This window comes from Cantharellus anzutake, assembly GCF_015039405.1.
Source record: "Cantharellus anzutake strain C23 chromosome Unknown EI90scaffold_51, whole genome shotgun sequence".
NCBI lineage: Eukaryota > Fungi > Basidiomycota > Agaricomycetes > Cantharellales > Hydnaceae > Cantharellus > Cantharellus anzutake.
Window position 1 is genome coordinate 170,407 of NW_024067001.1, and position 17,337 is coordinate 187,743.

General features: G+C 48.0%; 4 protein-coding genes across 4 annotated transcripts; all 4 read left to right on the forward strand.

Moving 5' to 3' along the window:
• Window positions 1-1,102: 1,102 nt before the first annotated feature.
• On the forward strand, window positions 1,103-1,797 carry EI90DRAFT_3019020 (uncharacterized protein; the record flags this gene model as incomplete). The annotated part of the gene is made up of 4 exons (XM_039057296.1): window positions 1,103-1,144; window positions 1,188-1,306; window positions 1,376-1,617; window positions 1,715-1,797. 4 exons carry the CDS (start codon window positions 1,103-1,105, stop codon window positions 1,795-1,797), a joined length of 486 nt encoding a protein of 161 aa, XP_038912357.1.
• A 1,979-nt stretch (window positions 1,798-3,776) lies between these two features.
• On the forward strand, window positions 3,777-4,663 carry EI90DRAFT_2123908 (uncharacterized protein). Its single transcript, XM_039052614.1, has 3 exons — window positions 3,777-3,874; window positions 3,931-4,273; window positions 4,338-4,663. The coding sequence occupies exons 1-3, from the start codon at window positions 3,868-3,870 to the stop codon at window positions 4,486-4,488; spliced, it is 501 nt and encodes a 166-aa protein (XP_038912358.1). The 5' UTR covers window positions 3,777-3,867; the 3' UTR covers window positions 4,489-4,663.
• Window positions 4,664-9,185: 4,522 nt separating this feature from the next.
• On the forward strand, window positions 9,186-10,227 carry EI90DRAFT_3291710 (uncharacterized protein). The gene is made up of 3 exons (XM_039067296.1): window positions 9,186-9,199; window positions 9,326-10,039; window positions 10,108-10,227. Exons 2-3 carry the CDS (start codon window positions 9,336-9,338, stop codon window positions 10,214-10,216), a joined length of 813 nt encoding a protein of 270 aa, XP_038912359.1. The 5' UTR covers window positions 9,186-9,199; window positions 9,326-9,335; the 3' UTR covers window positions 10,217-10,227.
• Window positions 10,228-12,817: 2,590 nt separating this feature from the next.
• On the forward strand, window positions 12,818-13,222 carry EI90DRAFT_2124081 (uncharacterized protein). Its single transcript, XM_039052615.1, has one exon. The coding sequence runs from the start codon at window positions 12,928-12,930 to the stop codon at window positions 13,174-13,176; it is 249 nt and encodes an 82-aa protein (XP_038912360.1). The 5' UTR covers window positions 12,818-12,927; the 3' UTR covers window positions 13,177-13,222.
• The last annotated feature ends 4,115 nt before the right edge of the window (window positions 13,223-17,337 follow it).

The window sequence follows — 17,337 nt, forward strand, 5'->3', positions numbered from 1 at the left end:
TCTAACGCGGAAGGCGTACCATGGAAGATTTGTTACCGAGTGCAAGGAGAAAAAACACTCTCATCCGTCCATACGATGCGGACAGGTTACTAAGTCGCCGGTGATGTCATCTGGTTTACCGAACGAAGGGTATTCCCACCATTGGTGAGAGAGGATTCACAGCTGATACTATTGGACATTGTTTGATTGGTCTGAATCCATTAACGCAATGAAGTTGCGGCCAAAGAAAATCGGCACGACTCTGACGGTCTGGACCACGATTGAACGCAAATGGGTTAGAGCTGATGGCGCCTGTGTTGTATCGCACAGGGTCTCCAGATATTCACCAGTCTGAGCACAGCTAGCAATTGGGATGGGGAGGTGACTCGGAGGATATCAGAAAAACGCCCCCCAGGAGAAGTGGACCAAAGGTGCAGGGACATGGTTCGAACTCGCAGACGGCAGAAGAAGCTGGCAGGCGTTCGTAGCAGGATGAAAACTTCTTCAAGACTGACACCTATGCATGTCGGTGTCCAACGAGATGAGGGAGCATTGAAGCGCCAAACCTACTAGAAATGTTTTTCCGCCCAGCTTCTAAACAAAAACAAACGATCTACGATAACAGAATCAGTTCCAGAACTTTCTAATGAGATCACTGGCAAAGAATACGTGATCGGACGGGCTGAGAGTCAAGTTGAGATAGACCCAGGGATTGTTTCCCAGCAAATGCCCACCACAGAATCTTGTGGAGGGTGAGTACGTGACCAATCTGGCCACAGTCACCCCTGGCGAGTCCATCTCTTTGCCGGTCTCTTTCCCGTTTTGCGCGGAACATCGGTCTCTATTAGCTCATTTAGTTCTACCTCATCTCTTGCAAAATAGTTCCGCCGCTTTGAGCAAGGTAATTTCCCGGCTTTCATTTCGAGAAGCTCGATCAATTCATGGCGTGCCAGCACACACCACCCTCCTTGTTTCAGCGGCGCTCAAATACAATGGAGGGCTGGCGTTATAAAAGAGTCAGGGGACGACCAACCCCCAATTCTACACAGGTCACATAACCCGCGTTTTGGCAATCACGAGGTGACCTCCCCCCTTCTCCTCAGCTGCCAGAGGTTATGACAGCATGCGTCGATCCAGTGACATGAGGTCCACGTCGCTGCAAGCGGTAGGTCCTGACTGTTATAGTGACAAAGTATACTCACCTGTAGGGTGGCGCCACAGATACACTGAGCTCCAGGCTGCTCGAGGCGTTCGCGTTCCGTGGCCCGTTCATCCCGATCTGCGCGTGGAGCGCGGGTGCCCAAGGCACGTTTGACTTCGAAGTGAAGTATGTCCTATCTCCCCATTCTTTCGAACATGTTAGGCAATATTTTAGAAGGTATCCTTGACGTGTCAGAGCATCAGCACTGTTCGCTCGGTCCGTTCACCTGCCAAGTTTCACCGTTGGAGTTCAACGTCCATTGGATCCTTCCATCCCATTCTTGACCTTGCACTGCCCCGTTTCCTGCCTTCCGAGCGGGTACGGCACGACACCCGACACAGCACCTAATGCGTGCGACCCTGACTTCCAACTCCGGATCTTTTCGGACTCCTTAACCGTTCGACGTCCAAATAACCTCACAGCTCGGATGCCGAAGTGTACGTCGACCATCGGACTTGTTGAAGGGATCGGAAAGTACTTCCTATCATCTCCCGCCTTGTTCGTCGTGGTCCGAAGTCCCGAGTGATATTACAGATCGACAGCTCCTCGAAGCCCTGGCGTGTGCCCAGTCTCTCAGGAATCGTGGTCTAGACTGTGGTGCCACTGTCGGCCGATGATGGCTCATAGCGAATTGAGCGAGAGTCCTTCAGATTTGATCTAAACTCAAATATTGAAGCAAAGGTGCGTTACGGAAATAAAGTTCCTGGCAGAAAATCATGGACCAAAATCTGCACACCAGCCAGTCACTGTGCCCGCCTCACGACCCTCCGCTGGTACCACTGATCCAAGACACGAGATAGGCCACTTCAAGTTCTTGTGTTAATCAGCAACGTCGCATTAGAATCACCTGCAATGATATTGCCTTCGCAGCGATTATTGTTAGCTACCCATCCTCAAAGCTATCTTATTGACTGTTCATTATCAGCCATCTTTTTTTAACCTATGAGGATCAATCCTCAAGCTCCGCATTGCGTTCCCCAAGCCATCGGTGCATCCATTTTTCCTGTTCATCTTTAATAGAATCCACATTGGATGATGGCGGGATCACCACCTGACGACCGCAACTCACCACGAACATTTCCAAACAACTTTTTGCTCCGCTGATTTCCACTGCTAAATGGATCACACATATCGCTGTGTGACTGTTGATCTCGCTCTCGTGATCTACGTCTTATACCCACTGGCAGTTTCACTCATTCATCCGTCGTGCAACCTCTAGTTGTCTCTCATGTGCATCTTCTCGCCTTTTCTTGATCGTCAAAGCTTTGGGGATGTTATCCATCTCGCGTTCGCTCACTCACTGGGGAGGGGAACTTCCCCACCTGGGGAATGAAGACAACTCTATCTATTCTCGGCCCCACAGTTCCAGGCGGTTTGGATAATCGTGAGATAGTGTGAGATGCGGGCAGTCAATAATCTATCTGGTGCCCGGAGCCGGCCTCCACTACGGCATCGACTCATCGTAGCGACGATTCACACCATGCCCACTCTCTCTCGTGTCTCTCGTCCACGGCATTTCTTTGAAAAATTCCTCACGGCCCCTTTGCCCTCTCGTAGGCTCCATCCAACTCTCGGTCATCTTGATATTAACGTGTGAAGGTAATTGGTGGGTGTGGGAATTGTTAAGGATCTGGCACTTGATTCCCTATGGATCAATAAGTGATCCTTCCCTGGATTCGATTTGCGTGGCCAGCTGCTAATTGTGCGGAACGTGTGTAAATTTCACGACATTACACACACATAACATACGGGACGCGGGAGTTTCTTCACATTATTCCACTATCAACTTTTGTTTTCGTATTGTTCATTTAGGCCGGAGCATGGGGGTCAGTGTTATTCCTTCTCGTGAATGGAGGGGACTTTGTCTCTGCGTTTATTTTTAATTTTCGTGGCAATGACATGATTGCGTAGTACCCACCCGATCGATCCGGCGTCGCTGAGTTGACGTTAATGTCGTGCTTAAGCTATGTAGATATCACTTATCAACTGTTCTTCGTCCTGTCAACCGAACCGTATTGATCGGGATCGATTTTCGGATGTGATCCATATTGATTTAATGTGCCTGTATTTTTGGGGTTCAGGCAATGGTTACATCGCAGTGCCCGGAAGAAAGGATCGGATGCAGGAAATTGAGAAGAGGTGTAGGTAGGGGAAGGTGAGAAGGGGGTCCGACGAGGTATGTTGCGTCTGCATGCATGTATTACCATGATCCGCTGTTGTCTTTTGATAGCGGAGAATTTTCAGCATTTGACATGCGCTTTGGATGTGCAATTGTGGTTTCTATTGCGTGATATCCCTCCCGTCCTACCTGTCTTGTACGGATGATGGTTCTTCTCGCGAGTCATACACCATGGAAGATGTACGCAAAAACATTTATAGTATGTGATTTCGCACTACAAGTAGTTTATAACTCCACGATCATGGTCTATATATGTTTGACAAGTTAGGGTTGGGCAGTGTCAGCCCACATTTCATCAACTCGACGAATATTTGCAATGTGTTTACCACTGCAATATTATGTATCACTATAGAAAAATGGCTCTACTGGTATTCCACACCTGTGCACGGTCATAACATTGATCCAAAAATTGGCAAGGTGGAAATATTTCTCCAAGAATCAGGCAGATACTACTAATTGGCCTATCCGTGCGAAGACCACCATATTTTGCGTGAGCCAGCACCGCATTATGCAAGGTTTGGTTTGTACTTTTATTGATATATCAGAGGCGACAATGACACACCGAAACTAGGCGAGGTGAGGTGCGAAATGAACGCGGGGCCGGGGATCGATGCATGGTATATAGTACTGGCAACAATGCACGTATGTACAAACAATTTTGGATGTTTACTTGTTCTCCCATCTGTCATGATTCGATCGAATATATGCAATATGCAGCTATGGAGGAGTAAATATTGCGGCTGGGCGGTACAGGCGCGCACAGCACATGAAAAATGGACACGTACTAGATCATTGTTCAATATGGGCACTGCCAGCGGAATCGATCTTTCCGCTGCCGCCACACATCGCCAACCGGAAAAACTCGAACGGTGTTGCGGGAGGTGGAAACGGAAGCGGGAAAAACACAAAAAAAGGTAAGCCTTTTTCGCGCGCGCGCGGTTCTCATAGCTTTAAGTAACCACGCAGCCATGCACGCAGATTGATCGAGAGCGAGTGCGCGCGCTCATGGGACATGCGTAAAGCCAGTTCGGAACCGACACTAAGGATATATATGCATGCACTGATTGAATCAATAACAAGCATATGTATTCCACTCACCCCCAGCCGCGCAATCCCATCATCATTATAGAAAGGTCGCGCGTACAGGCAACCGTACATGTACATATATGGTCCTTACCTCCACATCTACAAGCCGTTTTTCCGGAATTCGAGATAAGTAATATAATTGAATCAATTAAAACTCTCCCGGGTACTTCACTAGTGACTGAATATATTCAATTATACATTACATTATAGAAATGCGGAGGCGGCGCATCATGCGCATGGTGGGCGCCAGGCGTCTTGATGCGCGCAGTATGACTGCGAATGTATATAGCGCGCGCGATGTGGATGAGATCGCGAAGGAGATCATGTCATGGTCGACAATTTTATTTATGTGGGTTCATTTAATTAAGCGCCCGCTAAGGGATCATACATAATATAATTCGACGCGAATTGTAGACTGAGTGAGCATGCACAAGGAGAAGGAGCTGGACGAACCTAAACGGGGCTGTGAATAAGCTAAACTTGATCGATTAGTGAGATGACTCTCGTATACTATTACATGTGTGGCGAAGATATCATGTATTAGCTAGATCGAAGACTTGGTGTTAGTAATAGTGCGTGAATCAGTCAGCTGCCATTATATACTGCACTTTTTTTTTGGAGATTGAGATATAGAGCCAGCCATTGCGCGCGGATAGATTAAGGGGTGGTGGTGAGTTTGTGAGAGTGTGTGTGCGCACGCGGTAAAATGCATGAACATCGTAGCGATTCGGTCATTGTACTCATGCTATGCCATGTCATGTCATGTTCAGGGCCATCAAAAGTGGCCCCCATCAGACCGAGCCAATTGATACACCTTTTTTTTTTTGAATTTAGACAATGACGATCAGTTTTGAGCATGCATGGATTAAAGATAATGTCATGTACGCACGCAAAAAGAAAAGAAAAGCAAAAAAAGACCGACCATGAGGACATCGATCGATACTTGCATGATTCATATATATGATCATCATCGATCCCGGCCATCCAACGCGCGTTGTACATTACTTTGAAATCCATCGGGGATGTACGTTACGGCTCATTCGGATCAAGCACAAGCGCAAGCACAACTAACGTCGGTACAACGGCACGAATCTGCAACTCTCAACTGGATACACATGTGGAATTGGTCTTGATCGCGGCGACGTAACGTTTGCTGAGCTGATAATAATGATATATATATGGTAGACGTAGAATCATGCAAGAATGCAATGGAAGTCGACCGAGTGTTCCGACCCGGAGTGTCAACCCGATCGAAGCGAAGCAAAAGGGTTCGATTGATACTTAACGGGCCCAATACCGGAATCGGACATCAATATTAAGCCGGGATTGGAAATGGGGTTTTTTTTTTGGTTAACCCGTAGGCGGAGACAGGTGGGTTGCTGTTGCTAAGAATTGATAAAGACGTTGAAGGGGGGGGGGAGGGTTTCGGGCTCGGGCTTGGTGGGTTTGTCTGTGAAAAAACTATATATGGACGTGCATGTTGCACAAGGGGCATATACGACCGAAATGAACATACCATCGCGAGATTCTCCGATGTGGAATTGATTGAATCGGGAATCTGAATTTGATTAGTAAAAGAGGTTTTAGAGCTGGGGTGGTGGTGGTGATAGTAAAAGGGGGAAGCATAAGGAGTAGAAGCTAGTAGCTGGATGGGTAGGAGCAAAGAAGAAGATGCCGGTACGGAAAGGAGAAAAAAGGGGGGAGTTGAAAGGGTGAGCAGAGCAGGGCCGGGTGCATGTGGGTGTGAGATGCGTGGGCATGTGAGACCAAGGATCGGGCATTCCATCGTGTACTCGGCAATATTTTGTAGATACGCATAACATTACCATTGCTTATTGATGCAATATGCCCAAAATGTCAAGAGCACACTCGTTTAGCTGTGGTTCTTTCTTTCTTCTTCCCTCCCCCCCCCCCCCCGGATCGTTGTGCATGAATGCACTGCCATCAGGCGGCCGAAGCTGGGCACTTAAACCTTTTGAGGAGTTTCTTTGGGGGGGGGGGGGAGCCGATATTGTACCGGGAGAGGTGCAAAAGATGTGCAGGGGCGCAAAAAAATTGCAAAAGAATAATTTGATTAAGTAGGGTCTTGTCGCTGTCCGAACTCTTTGCGCTGACAGCTCTCTCTTGAACCCATCCGTGTATATATTGCTGAGATCCGGGTGTGCAGTGATTATTTTGTGATTTTGGTGGCGTGACACCGGTGCTGGCGTTCCGTTTTGCGATGCCAAGGGGTTGTGTGTGTAAGAGAGAGGGATAGTGAGTGGCTTATGTAAACTTGCGCAAGCGGGGGCTCACTTACGGTTCTAAACCATTACATCATTCACTCGTTGAAAGGTTGTCGCGGCGCTGTGCAGGTGAGATCGCATAGGCCGCCGCCTTATGAATCATCATATGTGTAAATAAATGTCAAGGGCGCCAAGTGTGTGTGTGTGTGTGTGTGATATCTGATATGAACTTTATTTTTGTAATTTGGAACGAGATCCAGTAAGTAATGATAGGAGTAGAGAGAAATCAAGAAAATGCTCAATGAAATCGGTTGTTGCAATTGAACATCTTGGCGAGGGAGGCCGGTGCCTGTCTAACCCTTAACATCATCGGGTAAAATAGCATTATCATGTTTGGATATCAGACGAGCGCGCACCTTTGATAAGGATTAGTACAGGGCAGCTGAGCGAGCGCGTCATGATGCGCGCTTAGGGATTGCGCAAGCGTAAGCGATATATATATGGGGACGAATGATCATGTTACTGCATGCATGCATGCATGCAAAGAGGTGGATACGGGTTAGCCCTCCATGCAGCATGAACAAAAAGGCTGTGTCATGTGTCATATATATATATCTGTATAGCGCCGGCAAATCGTGAAGCTTGCATGCTCTGCTACGGACGCAGCAACCACTGCTGCATTGCATGCCGGCAAAAAAAAAAAAGCAGATCGAGCAAACAACGTTAGCGACATGAGGGGCGCATGCTTCCCGCAACCGGCTGCGGTTCAGATGCGGTAGGAGCTAGCCTGATCCGATGCTAATTAGGGGATTTGCGTATGCGGTGAGGCCAGGTGTTTCGTTTTAGGCAAAAAAACTCGTGTTGATCACTCCGACCCTGCATTGATCATATTATTGCAATGTTCATTGTGTGTGAGTTTAAAAAAAAAAAAAGTATGTAGCTAGTTACAGTTATGTATGTGTGTGTGTGATTATTGTACGGGGCACACGGGTACTTCGGACGCTGGTGGTTTGGGGTTATCATATCGGGATTGGGGGAGCGGAATTCGAATGGAAATAGGAAATTGAACGGAAGTTGGGGATCGAAGACGGAAATTCGAAGTTGGATTGCATGGAAGGTAAGGATACGACGCAAGGAAGCCTCGTTGGGTTGAGATGTTCAAGCACTTTTTTTTTCTTATTTTCTCTTTTGGCACTTGGCGTTGTACATTAATTGTATGATAGGGACGGTTTGTGTGTGTGAAAGTTTTGCGGGCAGCAAGACGAGTAATTTTTTTCGCGCGTGAAGGGGTTACGCGCATGATCCAAGGAAGCGGAACGGAACGAAAGTTGCCGGTCGCATCACACAGTTGTTATCGGTTGAGATGGGGGGGGAGATCGATTAGGATGGTTGGGGCGCTCTGGACGGGAGATTGCGGCACTTGGCCGATGGATCCGCGTCCACGGGTTACCGTAAAGGGAATGGAAGGTCTGGTTGTGTGCGCTAATCAGAAGAGTGAGTTAGGCGCTCGCGTGGGATGATGAGGATGGAGGGGAGAGGTATAGTAGTAAGGTATATGCGTGTAAGTGTTTACGCATAACTGTGTATTCAAGTGTGCACAGGCGATTACGCGTCGGTAGTTTCCCGCAACTCTGCCACATTGCGCAGTTGCGTTCATCTTTCCGGGTGGTCGTTACATTTTGGGAAGCGAATCCGCGCGGCGCCCGGATAGTTTTTCCTTCTCAAGTCAAACAGCGCCTCCACCACGCAATAACTTGGACACGAGGCCGTCCCAGCGCAGCAGCATATTTTTTTCTTTCTTTTTTTGGCTTTGATCGTTACACAGCACACAACTGTAAGGTCGACACCGCGGCGCAGACTGAGACCATGGTGAAGGAACGGACCAAAGCGCTTTGTTCACAAGCAGAGAATATTTGTGAGACTATTTTTTAATCGCCCCCTCCAGTTATCTTTTATCATGGGGCAAAGATATGATTTTTTTTATCAAAGCACGGGAAACTTTATTGATTTAGGACCGTGATAAATCAAGTGCATTGCCTCAATCGGGTGATATCTATTCATTTTAACTGAATAGGTAATTCCATTTTTGTTTTATTCTCACAAGCAAAACAAAAAAACAAAATGGAAAAATGGAAAAAATGACCAAGTCCGAAAGGAGTCACACGCATTGAATTTATAATAATTGATTATTCCCGCGGGGCTTCCTTTCCGAGGTCGCAGCTTCGCCTGGGCCCAGCGTCATCTTACTCTCTCTCTCTCTCCCCCGCGTCTACTACTTAAAAGCACACCTCAAATGCACCAAGCGCTCAACTATCTCCCCTCCTCTCAACCCATCAAAGCGCCTCCCCCTTCTCCCCCTAGTCATTTGCGCTTCCTCTTTCCGTGCGCTTATCAAGTGCTACTTGCCTCACCCCTCACTCTAGTCATTCACCGTCGCTTTGGCAATTCCATCCAGTCCAAAGCACTCTTCGAGTCATAACAAAAAACAGCTTTCAAAGCGAACATCCGCGCCCTTATCTCAAACCTTTGGTGAGTATCTATAAAGCCCGGACCCGTGTCCCTTGTCCCTTGCCCCTGTGTCCCCCTCCTCCCCCCCCTTTCCTCAAATCCTATATCAAACTTGCGTGCTAACTCATCTTATCCCCTTCTTACCAGTCAACTTGCAATGGTTGCACTCGTAGCACACAACAACAACCAAGTACCCGCGTTCCCCTACACCCTCTTACCACCACCACCACACGCTTCCTCCTCCACATCATCACCTCATTACTACGGATCATCATCATCATCAAGTTATAGATCCGCTTCAACTTCGGACCCCTCTAGGCGTCGACATGTTCTCGCTCAACATCGATCGAGACGACTTTCAGCCATCTCCGGTGGTCTCGGCACCGGCCTCGGTGCCGGGATGGCGTATCATATGACTCCTCCTCCCAGTCTTACCACCAGCGATGGTTTCTCTAGCGATGAAGAAGACGAGTTGGACGATCAGTATGCTGCTTCGTCGTCCCGAAGACGATCCATCGACTCTGAACGATCCTTTGGATCTTCTCATCGTCGTAGTGCTTCCATCTCTTCTACCCGCACTCCAACTTCCTCTTCAACCGCGTGGTTCAATCAATCATCATGCAATTCCTTGTTCCCTTCTTATTCCCCTCCAGATCCTTCGTCCCCTTTTACCGAAGATTATCATTACATGCATCAAGGATGCCAACAGGAGGATGAAATCTTGTACGAGGATGATGGGAAGAACAAGTATCGAGGTGTGAGGATATTCCGTCGCCGCGGTGGGTCGATATCGTCAGAATTGAGCCGGGTGGAGTCGAGATCCGAGTATGATGAAGATGATTATCGGCAGTCTCATTCGTCGTGAGTTTTTTTTTCTTTTCACTAACTCGCGATTCTTACACTTAACACACACTCTCTTTGGCATTCAGAGCGAGCTGCTGGGACTCTCTTTCGGTCCGTGTTCATCTGGGGGTGTACCGTGCAAAGAAACGGATTGCGAACAAGTTGATGCCTTCGAGCGGTGCAAAGGGTCAATAACCCTAAAAAATCCTACGGCACTATTCGATTCCTTTCTCTTCCTATCGCATCGCATCGTTTATATCGGTTCAATCTATCGCATCTATCGCATCTATCAGTCTCAATCCATCCATCTGTTTCCATTTTATCCCAATCTTGCAATTCATCTCGGTCCCGATTCCCATTTTTCACGATGGATTTGGGAACTTGACTCGACACGACTCGACACGACGCGACACGACTGCAACGGATACCCCCCAAACATGCATTCCTCCAACCCTCCTGAAACCTGACCTGTGCTCAAACTTTTTTCTGCCTTCTTCGTTCATCATCATCACCGCCTCAATCGATTTCGTGTATCAAGTTATTATCGGTTTTATCACAACAAATCAAGCAAGCAAGGAAGCAAGGCAAATCCTCCTTTTTTTGTTTTTCTCTCCCCTTCTGGTTTCCAGTTTCTTCCCCTCTGCCCCCCGCGCGGTTAGCTTCCAACCATTTAATCTGTACAGCGACGACGGATCTTCAGATCTTCTTTCATCTGCGGAATCGCCACGCCACAACACATCAATCTGTATCATTAGCCCCTTTCCCCTCCTCCCAAGACTCCTTACGCCCGCATATCCACGCCTCATGACAACGCGGCGCCCCCCTCCCTTCCCTTCCCATATCCATCTGCATGCCCCCGCTTTTTGGTTTCTTTGCTTTTGTGAACTCGGTTTCTTGTAACTCCTTTTTTTTTTTGTTAACACTTGCTCTTCGAGCATCGGGCGTCGACTGTTAGTACAGAGAAAGCAACCGCCTTTCGGTCACGCATCATGGAGGCGCGGGCGCGGAAACGGCGATGTTTTTCTTGTTTGTTTGTTTGTTTGTTCGGGTTCGGCTTCTTCAAATCACACTTTTTTCAAATCACACACACGCATACCACAAGCACGGTTTAACCAACATGCATGCAGGACTTTCTCGGCGGACTTTCTCTTTTCTTTCTTTCACACAACATTCCGGATATCTATCTAGTTTCCCCCCCCCTTTTCTGTGTTTCCTTCCCCTCTCCCTCCACACCCCCCTTTGTATCGGATATCGTAGTTTCCGGTTCGCCACACACCATCAGTTTTCCTTTGTACCGGTGGTTAACACCGCCGGTTCCTCCATCCGGACTTTCACAAGCTATATTCATAAATCCGGTACCTTCCTTTATAACTCCTAGCTTCACCTTAGCTCCTCATCTTTACTTTTATCGCCTCCTTTTCTCTTGCTTGGATGTTGTGCAAATCAAGTTTGAATATAACAAATTTCATTCGGTAAACATAATAAATGGCTGTGGTTGAGGCGTTTGTGTGCGGTTCTTGATTGGGCGTAAAAAGACGTTGTCGTATTTTTTCAAACATTTACTGGGTACTTGGGGGATCCGTGGGGCGGCGCAAGTACGTACGTGGCAGTGAGTTGACGCGTTAGCGGGGCAGTGTGTGGAGAACTTGCAATTATGTAATATTGATAACGAACACCCTCCCCCACTCCGGGTAACACCGATCGTTCTTCCTCCTTCCGGCCGGCTTGCTTGCACCTCACACCGCCCGTTAGCCGTTGCCGTGCGATCGATAACACATGCATGACGTAAATATATACATACATAAACACGCCGGGTGGAAGACCGTATACATATGTATGTTGATTTTTGATCTCGGGATCCGTCTCATATGCCGTTTGTGCCGGCCATAACTTCAACTGCGTGGCCGGGGCCCTTGCAGCCACTTGGTTTGGATCGATCATCGAAATATTGATGATGCCGTTGACGCGTAACTACGCATATGTATGTGTGCTATGTATATCATGGTACCACTAATTACTTATCTGATTACAGGCTTGGTGTGTATGAGGAGTAAACTATTCATGGAGTGGGCGACAAACTTGTACGTAGTTAACGTGATGTCGATATGGTAATGCTACGCAGAATTTATGGTTTTGCAGCCTTCCCCAACCCCCCACCCCTATAACATCTTACTGCCAAAGTACTACCTATATACTCTCGGCACTTCTACTGAATCTCGCTAGCGTCTTTACTTACAATCCCTGTTCAAAGTCAAATATCTTTGTTTTTGTTTTTGTTTTTCACCGGAAAGTTGTTTCTCACCCCCCCCCCCCCCTCTCCCGCCCCCAACTAGCTGGCCGTTTCTCATCGCACTTTTCGCATTGTACATATTATTACCCTCGTTTGTAGATCTAGATCTAGGTCAACTGTAATCAGTAAATTCGCACGAACGAACTGTGTTTTTTTTTTTTTTATTTCTCACCTTTGCATCATGGATCCCGCCCTGATACTCCTAGACTTATCTACACCATGACCGGGTCCCGGACACTTGGGGGGGTCAATTGCATTTTTTTTTTACGCAGTCGGGGACTCCGGGCCCGAGTCACCACTTGGTCGAACATTTTGATTAAGCGCCCATGGATGGATGTACGGATTTGTGTTTCTGTAGGTAGGGCCGTAATCGACGGGTGCATTCGTTCGAACATTATCTTTTGGGCCAAAGTCCACTACTTCCACATCCCACGCCCACGTTGAGTGTAGTTGTTGTGTGTGTGTGTGTGTTGGGGGGATGCAGGTGCCGGTGTGGGGGAGGTTGAATTGCTCTTTTGGGAATGGGCTGGGAAAGAAAACCGGGAAGAGGGCTAGCTTTTTTCACATGAGTAGTTAGTTATCCTCATCGTGGTAATTAGGCCCAGGGTGAAGGGAGATGGACATGATGATATTCATGCGTGCTTGCGTTAACGCGTATGTATTATACGTGTGTGCTTGTACGTGCAACGCCGTGGTTGGCTTCTTGAATTCCTATGTTCCAAAGGCAAGGCCGAAACGGAGACGTCTCCGTGCAAGCATACGCCATGAATGGCTGACGCATAATTGCGTACGTACCCCCCTGTCGTTTTGGGTGCGGTGGGAACTTGGGAGTTGGAATTACAAGTGTGTGTATGTGCATAAGTAGCGGGAACTACTATTTTCCACGGAAACTCACTTGCACAACCGATGGGAGCTCGGCATTTGAGTCGAATCCTAAAAGGAGCTGACCTCGGCACTTGACGCATAGATCCCCCCAGCTATTTAATTATACCCTCGGCGCGGGTGACCTGAGCAATACGCGTTCGTAGATCCCAAATTGAGATACAAGTTGCGTCATACACTTGTACGAAGCATAGTAAGCAATTATATTGAGCCGGCCAATGCGCCGCGTGTACGCAGGTGACCAGCGCCGCGTGCGGGGGTGCCGATGCAAGGTAGTTGTACATAACTCGCATGGCGCGGTTGAGTATTTTTATGGCTTGGGGGGGGGGATTAAAGGACCCATCAGGATCCCGGCCGTTATCGATCAATCGTCATGAGCGCTTACCTGCGGTGGAGTTAGGCACAACGCCAAATTGCGCACTGTATGGGGGTAACTTTCCGCACTAGCCGAAGGAACGACCTGCCATATATGCGTAGTACCGGGGTTGTTAAGCCAAGGACTTGTGACTTGGCGCACAAGAAGGTTGGGAAGATACATTCATTGAGGTCGCTGGGCCGAGTCAACATAATGGAAGCGTAGATTCGCATAAACTCGCCGAAATACCTGCCATATTGAGTAGGACTTGTGACTACGCGCTCAAGAAGACTGGGGGGTAAAGCGTTCATTGCAGTGGCTGCGCTGAGTCAGCTCGCATTGGGGCGGCTTCGTACACTGGCCGAAATACTTGCCATATTTGTGGCTTCGCGCAGATAAGTGGATTGGGGAGAATGCATTCATTGCAAAGCGCGCATAAGTTGGGTGTGCGCCTACGTACACCTCGTGGGAATCGGACCACATAATTTGGATCGTGAACATCGGAAGGAAAGATGAATTTCGCGAGGTGCGAAATATAATATGAACTGGCACTCGCGAGTCGTGAAATGCTGAGCCCGAATCATATTGGGAGTCTAAAGCGCCTAAGATAATGTGGGGCGGGTGCAAACTTTCTTCGAATATTGTAGCAAAAATTCCGGACGAACAGCTTGGGATTTGTCTTGAAGTTGTTGGATGTGATATTATATACAGTCATTCACCCCCCAATGGTGCGGATTTCACTAATCCGGGCCTCAGTGTAACGAAGTTCCATGAAAAAAATTGATAAATTTGAATAACATGAAGAACGTAAATATGAATCAGTGGCCGGCAATATTTTGAGTGGAGTCCTGTCATGAAGTGAGTACGGGAGTGAGTATGAAATGGGCGCTTTCACCCCTCAGTGGTATCCTGTGACAGAGTGTGACAGTGCGTTCGCACGCTCATGTTGGACCCCCGCTGACCCCATCAGCCACTTGTTCAGCACACCCTGGCACCTCCGGCATTGCAGGGGGCTTGTTCTGCTGGAGCTGTGGATAATTCTGAGCCATCCAACCCCTCATTCGGATTTCCGATGGCTTTGCCGGCACTCTTTGTTTGAGCGCAACTAAGCGCGCTTTTTCCTCTCGCCATTTCGCCACCTCTGCTTTCTGTGTCTCATTGAACTTTCTCCATCCCTCCTTGGCCTCCTCCTTCAGCTTCTCCAGCTCGGCCTCATCCAGCCTCCGTTGAGTGCGCTCAGCTTGATCCCTCAGAAAACCTTCATGTGTCACAACGCGGCCGAACGTTCCCTTGATACGTCCACCTTCCTCTTTCTCTTTTGACTTTTCCAATTCCTCCCGCGCTAGAAGTTGTGTCTGTGATTTAGACACATACATTCCTCCCAATGCCAACTGGGCATTTGCTGCATCCACCACATTAACGGCTCTTTCTACCAGTGTCTTTGCCTTCCAAAACTCGTGTCGCATTTCGTCAATCTCCTTCATCAATTCAGGGTGAGTCTTGTGCTCTGAGTTGTGATCATGTATCAGATCCCAATTGATAGGAGGAAGATCGCTGAGGTGCCCATATGCGCGTTCGGGTAGTTTAAAGGTTGAACAAAGAGGTGAGGAAGATACGATAGAATTTGAGGATGAGGAGAATGACATGATATGTTCCAGGTCATCAACAGCACGCTTCTTTGCCCGAGAGTAGGAAGGAGGGAAGGTAGGAGTTTGACAACAAGCGTTGACTGTTGCAGCATCTGAGCCAGAAGGTTGCGGTGGCGTGCGGACATGTGTTGTCTGAGACACAGCAAACAATAAGGGATTAATGATCGGTCCGTCACACTCATTATTATCCACTTCGCTGTATGTTCCATCATGACCCCCTAGGTACATCTGAACATCCTGCGAGTCATCCATCGGTGAGGGGGTATCATCGCGCTGGTACACACGGGCCATCAGCTGACCATGAAAGTGCATAATGCGCTTAACAGGTGAGGTCACAGGGAGGGGAAGGTCTCCCCGGGTGGAATGTTCAATGCTTGGAGCAAGTTGTTCAGGGTGGATGACAGATGGATTAACAGGGTAGACACCAGTCACTCGGAAACTGGTGATAATGTGAGTTGAGTTCACGGCCTCCATCCATGCGCGGCCAAAGACCAATAAGAATGATGACTTGTTCAGTTTTTTGGGGTAATTCTGCAAGTTGAATGCGTCCCGTTGTTTAGAGAAGCTCCGCTTCAAGAGGGAGAATATGACGACATCGAGTCCTTGAAGGACATGAGTTGTGTGTGCAGGATAACATATAACGACAATATTGTGGTTGTGTGCATAGGTTATAAAGTCAAGGCTGTAGTGCGAGTTATGTCCATCCACTATGAGAAGACGGGGGTGGCCAGCGGCTTTTCCCTGTGTAGCAGCATTAAGAGTTTGAAGCCAATCAAGGCCAATCTCATTGTCTGTCCACCCTTTCTCTGAGACAGTGACCCTAGAAAGTGGAAGTATAAGCATGTGCAGTGATATTATGGATAAGAAACTCACGCGGCCTCCAAAGGATTGTCCTTCAACCACTTGGAGTTCACATTCTGCCCTTTAAAGATGACGACTGGAGGCACTGAAGTGCCATCTGCACAGACAGTTACAATCACGCTCACATTCTCGCGGTTCCCATCACGTTGAATGTGTGCTATTTTTGTCATCTTGCGTGCAATGACTTTGGCCTTTTGTCCTGTCCCAAATGGGAAGCCGCTTTCATCCATTGCGTAGATATCCTCACGTCTAAATTTGAAATGGTCATACTGAGCTTGTAACAGCTGGAACCAGTGTCGCACAGCTGCAGGATTTACAGCACCACCCCGAATACTTTCAAGGTTGGTACTCCACTTGGCATCAAGTCGGTTTTTGTTGCGTACTAGAAAGCCGTCAACCCAATTTTTACCGAGCCCAGTAAGGTTTGGGTGGCGTATCTGGGCAACTTCCAAGGCATATTCCTTCACACGATCACGGGTAGCAGGGAATCCACGGTCAGACATAAGGAGAAGGAATTCCACCAGGGTGTCACTCTCAATCTGATTCAGCCACGACCGGTTTATTGAGGCCTCGAGCCGACTTTTCCCACCACTCAGCCTCCGCATGAATGTAGAATAGGAAACATTACAATTAGAAGCATGTTCCCTGGTGCTGGGAGCTTTTTTGTGATTTTGTGTTGCATCCAGGACCTGAGATCTATATGAAATGACGGTGTTCCGCATGTGCAGCTCTGCTGCCTCAGCTGCAAGCTGCCTACGGCGCTCCAAAGAGTTGGCATGCCGGACCATTTGTCAAAAGAAGCAAGCAAAGCAATATTGGGGTCGGGGGATGTGGGAATGGTGATTTAATTTACAGATTGTTCGGGTAACGGATGAAAACATGCTTCCGACTTAGGTTCCGTGTCTCATCAAAACAAACAAATACTGGCACGTGTAACACTGGCCTTTTGCTCACTAGCTGTCTGGCTAGCTATTGGTAAGATGAAGAGAGCAATGAAACTGGAGTGGTTAAGTTGCAAGCATGGCGACTCCTCACACCCAAGTTCCCTATGTTTCCTCGATTTTTTCCTTTACTTCTTGCCCGCTTGACATCAAACTCGGTACATAAGTAGTCCTAGCAACGACTTATATACATGCCAAATCTCATCACAAAGGGTGGGGGGGCTCGGAAGTTATGTGGTGATTTATCATTGGGGGGTGTGTCTCATTGAGGGGTGAATGACTGTATACATTATTGTTGTAATGTAGGGATTCCTGATAAGGCAATTGTTGAAATCTTG

Excerpts from the sequence above, each read along its gene's own strand:
- EI90DRAFT_2123908 (XM_039052614.1), top strand. Across the intron at positions 4,274-4,337 it reads CGGGAAAAACACAAAAAAAG|ATTGATCGAGAGCGAGTGCG; the intron begins GTAAGCCTTTTT and ends CCATGCACGCAG.
- EI90DRAFT_3291710 (XM_039067296.1), top strand. The coding sequence starts at position 9,336 with ATGGTTGCACTCGTAGCACACAACAACAACCAAGTACCCGCGTTCCCC. Across the intron at positions 10,040-10,107 it reads TATCGGCAGTCTCATTCGTC|AGCGAGCTGCTGGGACTCTC; the intron begins GTGAGTTTTTTT and ends TTTGGCATTCAG.
- EI90DRAFT_2124081 (XM_039052615.1), top strand. The coding sequence starts at position 12,928 with ATGGACATGATGATATTCATGCGTGCTTGCGTTAACGCGTATGTATTA.